Raw genomic sequence first — 4579 nt, 5'->3', positions numbered from 1 at the left:
CATGTTGGCCAGGCTGATCTCAAACTCCTGAACTCAGGTGGTCCGTCCACCTCAGCCTCCCAAAGTGCTGGGATTACAGGCATGAGACACTGAACCCAGTCTGCACCCACTCTCCTCTACTATTTAACACTCTTCACATTTGTAATTTCTTGGCCATTGTAAACTCTGTAAAGAAAAAGGCAATGTTGGGGTTGTTTGCTATGGTGTCCCAAACACCTAGTCTTGACTGGCACATAGTAAGCACTCAGATATTAGTTGAAGATATGAGTGAACACACACACAAGACCAAGAAATTTATTAAAAGATTTTTTTCTTCAGACCTGGTGAACGGAGTACAATAAATTTTAACAAAAAACATAAACAAAGAATGCAGTTTGCTTATGATGTTTAATTTTTATATTCACTTGTAATTTTACTATGATATTAATATTACAGAAATCAAAGATTGATTCTATATCTAATTTTTATCAATTGCCATTTTGCTGTCATTATATCAAACCATAGCTTTTTTAAAAAAAGATCTTCACACTTAACTAACACTGTAAAATATTAATGATGACACTGAATTCCCAGTTCATCAATAGGCTACAAAAGAGAATATGTTCACTTTTCAAAAAAGCAACGAAATGGCCGGGTGCAGTGGCTTATGCCTGTAAGCCCAGCACTTTGGGAGGCCAAGGTGGGTGGATCACCTGAGGTCAGGAGTTCTAGACTAGTCTGGGGAACATGGCAAAACCCTGTCTCTAGTAAAAATACAAAAATTAGCTGGGCGTGGTGGCACGTGCCTGTAGTCCCAGCTACTTGGGAGGCTGAGGCAGGAGAATTGCTTGAACCTGGGAGGCGGAGGTTGCAGTGAGCTGAGATCATGCCACTGCACTCCAGCCTGGGCTACAGAGTGAGACTCCTCCTCCTCCTCCTCAAAAAAAAAGAAAAAAAAAAAAAAAAAAAAGCAACAACTGCGGCCATGTGCAGTGGCTAATGCCTATAATCCCAGCACTTTGGGAGGCTGAGGTAAGAGGTTCGCTTGAAGCCAGATTTCCATACCACCCTGGGCAGCAAAATCAGACCCTGCCTCATAAAAACAAAATAATAAAAAGTAACAAATCAAACCTCAAGCCAGAACATCATATTGTGTGTGAGTTGAAAGTGTGTTTTTTTTTTCCCTCCAGAATCTATATTAGCAAAGTTGCAGAAGGACAAAAAAAACCTTAGATGACAAAAGTAGTTTAAGCACTTTGCTTTCTTTTTGTGGAACCTCTAGTCACTATTGGCATTTGAGAGAAATTAATGGTTGTTCTGGCTTTTAAAGCTTTTTTAAAGTACTTAAAAATTGACTGAAGGCTAGAGGAAGGGGCTAAGCTGTACTTTTCTGTACCAGCAGAAACCATAGGAAATTCCTTTTTGAAAACAGTAGCTGCAGGTTTATCCAAAGGCTTAGGACTTGTCACCCATTCACGGCAGTGGTGCTTTATCCATGCTAATAATTGTACATCACTTCCCAGCTGGTGTCCTACATGATGTTCAGAGTCAATAAGTGCAACAGCATATACTTTGCTCATCACTTCCCACCTTCTACGAACAAGCAAGTCCATAAAAACCAAGCCTCCATAACCATGTACAATGAAGGCAATATCCTTGCCTTCAGTCTTTGAAATGAAGTAATCCCATATGTAAGCCATGTGTTCTTCGGGGGTGTTGCTGCATCTTTTTGGAATGCATTTGGGAGGATGCTGGAGAGAGAAAAAGCTCCCACCTGGAACCATTTTTAGAGAAGACGACTCAATATTTTGTGTTAAAAGGCCTTGCCACTCTTTTTCCATCTTTAGTTCCACAAAATTATCATTGGGGTTTAGCACCATTACATCATAATGTGCCTGCAATGCCATTTGAATACACGGTATCTGACTTCCGTGTTGGAGACCATGATGTACTATTGCCTGCTGACTCCACTGACCAGCTCGAAAGACCCCATGGTCTTGAAGAAGGACAAGAAGAGCAGAATGGTGATTTGTTAATGCTTTCTCGCTCATAAAAAAGAAGCTTCTTGGTTCTTCTTCATCAGCCTCAGGTGGGATATATACTTTTTGTAATTTGCACACCTTCTCCAAAAGCTCATAAATATATTGTTCAAGCAAATGGCCAAGGGCCTGGTAGCGCTTGCTATTTTTCTCAAGCACATTTTCATAATAGTTAAAGACAAAAGGCCTTTGTGTTTCAGTGTGTCTGAATTCAGCTTTTTCATTGAAGTCATATTTAAGTTCTCCTAGTAAGTCAGATTGTTCAATAAATTTTTGGAAGCTCAGCTCCTGTGTCATTGGTAACCACTGAAAGTTAAAAGAATAATAGTACATCAGTGCTAGTAAAAGTCAAATGAAAATTTCAGCTTGTCAAATTCTTCCTGCGGCACATGATGCTAAACTAAGCGGGTCAGAAAGACATTAACCTTCTAACCAGTGGTAAAGATGTTAATTCGAAATAATTGTGAATGATTCAAAACAGTGAGAGACTGAATATATGAAGGGACAATGGAGAGACCATATGTAAATATGGATTTTTTTGACACACAACCTGCCCAGGAAGCCAACCCCTCATTTACAATAAACAACTCAGGAAGTCAGTCTGGTATAAATCAGACTGGCAGGAAATCAGATCTCTATCACTAGTGACAATTCAGGAAATTAACCGGTAACTTCTACAACACTTGGCGCTAAATGGCAAGAACTTCATTAATATCTGACAGCTTTCCTAATTTTGTCCCTATTTCCAACCTGAGACCAACCAGAGAGAGCCAAATACGTACCCCTAACCAATCACGCAAGATGTCCCCATTTCTAGTTAGCTCACCTACAGCTTCTCCACGACAACTTGCAATCAGGGCAAATGTGAAGTCTTTTTTTTCCCCACTATAAAGCTCTCCTACTCTTCTGCTGCCTTGAGTCTCCGCCAAAACGCAAGTGATAGTGGTGGACTCCCTTGCTACAGCAGGCTCAGAATAAATAGGCTTTTCTCATTTGGTTGGTCTTCATTTATTTCTACAGAAGATATTTAATAACTTTTGCTGTTAAATGAATGGCAGAAGATAGAAGCGGGAGTGAAATGTGAATCAGGCAATGGAGATTATGATCAATTCAGCGAATACTAGAAGATACAGTTATTCTGATGTCTGAGAAGGAAGAAAAATAGGCTAGATGAGAAGTTAACTTAGATAGTTCCTTAGGCAGAGCTTAAAGCCGGAAAAAAAGGCTTTGAAAGGTTAAGTGGCTTTCCCCAAAGCCAAACAACTGTCAGAGGAGTGATTGCGGATAAGGCTGACTTTCAAATGAACTTTCTTAACAAATATGTTAACACTCTCCCTTCTTAATTTCTTAACACTGACACTGGCAAACTACAACCCACTTCCAATAAGTAGCACTCCAAATGATTTTCAGTGCAACTCGAGTTGCTATTAGGCCTAAGGCAAAATTCAAATGGTGCCTGCTTGGATGTCTTAAATCTCTTTTAATTTTTTTTTTTTTTTGAGATGGAGCCTCACTCTGTCGCCCAGGCTGGAGTGCAGTGGCGCGATCTCAGCTCACTGCAACCTCCACCTCCCAGATTCAAGCAATTCTCCTGTCTCAGCCTCCTGAGTAGCTAGGATTACAGGTGCCCGCCATCATGCCCAGCTAATTTTTTTTGTATTTTAGTAAAGACGGGGTTTCACCGTGTTGCCCAGGCTGGTCTTGAATGCCTGAGCTCAGGCAATCCACCTGCCTCGGCCTCCCAAAGTGTTAGGATTACAGGTATGAGCCACCACACCTGGCCAAATCTTTTTAAATTTTTAAATTAATTTTTTCCCCACTTCAATAAGCTGGTCTAAGATTTCTTACTCCCTTCTCACTTTCTAAATCTTATTCTCTGACCCCTCTAACCCAAAAGGTACTTTACAAAGGTTTTTGGTTGTCCAAAGCACTATCCAGACTGCTCGCTATTCCTTCCTTTTCTATTAAAAATGCATCTAGTCTTTGCTGATCTCAGGTGTTATTTTTGAAAGACAGGGCCTGACTCTGTCACCCAGGATGGAGTGTGGTGGTGTGATCACAGTTCACTGCAGCCTCGACCTTCTGATCTCACAGTTCACCTCAGCCTCCCAAGTAGCTAGGGCTACAGGCACATGCCACCATGCCTGGCTAATTAAAACAAATTTTTTTTAGAGACGGGATCTCACTATGTTGCCTAGGCTGGTTTGAAACTTCTGGCCTCAAGTGATCCTCTTGCCTTGGCCTTCCAAAGTGGTGGGATTACAGGTGTGAGTCACCATGCTCAGCCTCTCTCTCAGATGTTATTATGTAATTAATTTACTTTTTCTAAAGTGTAAATAATTGACAGACTTAACCATCCTTTAAAAAAAAAAAAAAAGCCTTGAAAATGGATGCAATGCATGGCAAAAATCCATGCTTCAAAAATCCAAGAATGTTTTACATTGAGGCCATGGTGAAACAATCTAATGGGAGGTCATAACCTTATTCAAAATTTTCAGTGGTGATGTTTGTTGACTTCTTGTTTCCAGACTGGCATGTAAAAATCTTGGAAGTTGCTACTC

At 40.5% G+C, this 4579-nt stretch overlaps 1 protein-coding gene across 1 annotated transcript; it reads right to left on the bottom strand.

Annotated features, from left to right (window-relative positions):
- LOC101004159 (putative protein FAM172B) lies at positions 1 to 3447 on the bottom strand. Its single transcript, XM_021933990.2, has one exon. It carries the CDS (start codon positions 2349 to 2351, stop codon positions 1227 to 1229), a length of 1125 nt encoding a protein of 374 aa, XP_021789682.1. The 5' UTR covers positions 2352 to 3447; the 3' UTR covers positions 1 to 1226.
- Positions 3448 to 4579: the final 1132 nt, after the last annotated feature.

The sequence above is a fragment of the Papio anubis genome, chromosome 2 (genome assembly GCF_008728515.1).
Source record: "Papio anubis isolate 15944 chromosome 2, Panubis1.0, whole genome shotgun sequence".
Taxonomy (NCBI): Eukaryota; Metazoa; Chordata; class Mammalia; order Primates; family Cercopithecidae; genus Papio; species Papio anubis.
Note: the sequence above shows the minus strand (reverse complement) of the source record. Positions and strands in the feature narration are given on the sequence as shown.

Coding starts and splice junctions, on each gene's coding strand:
- LOC101004159 (XM_021933990.2), bottom strand. CDS start 2,351: ATGTACTATTATTCTTTTAACTTTCAGTGGTTACCAATGACACAGGAG.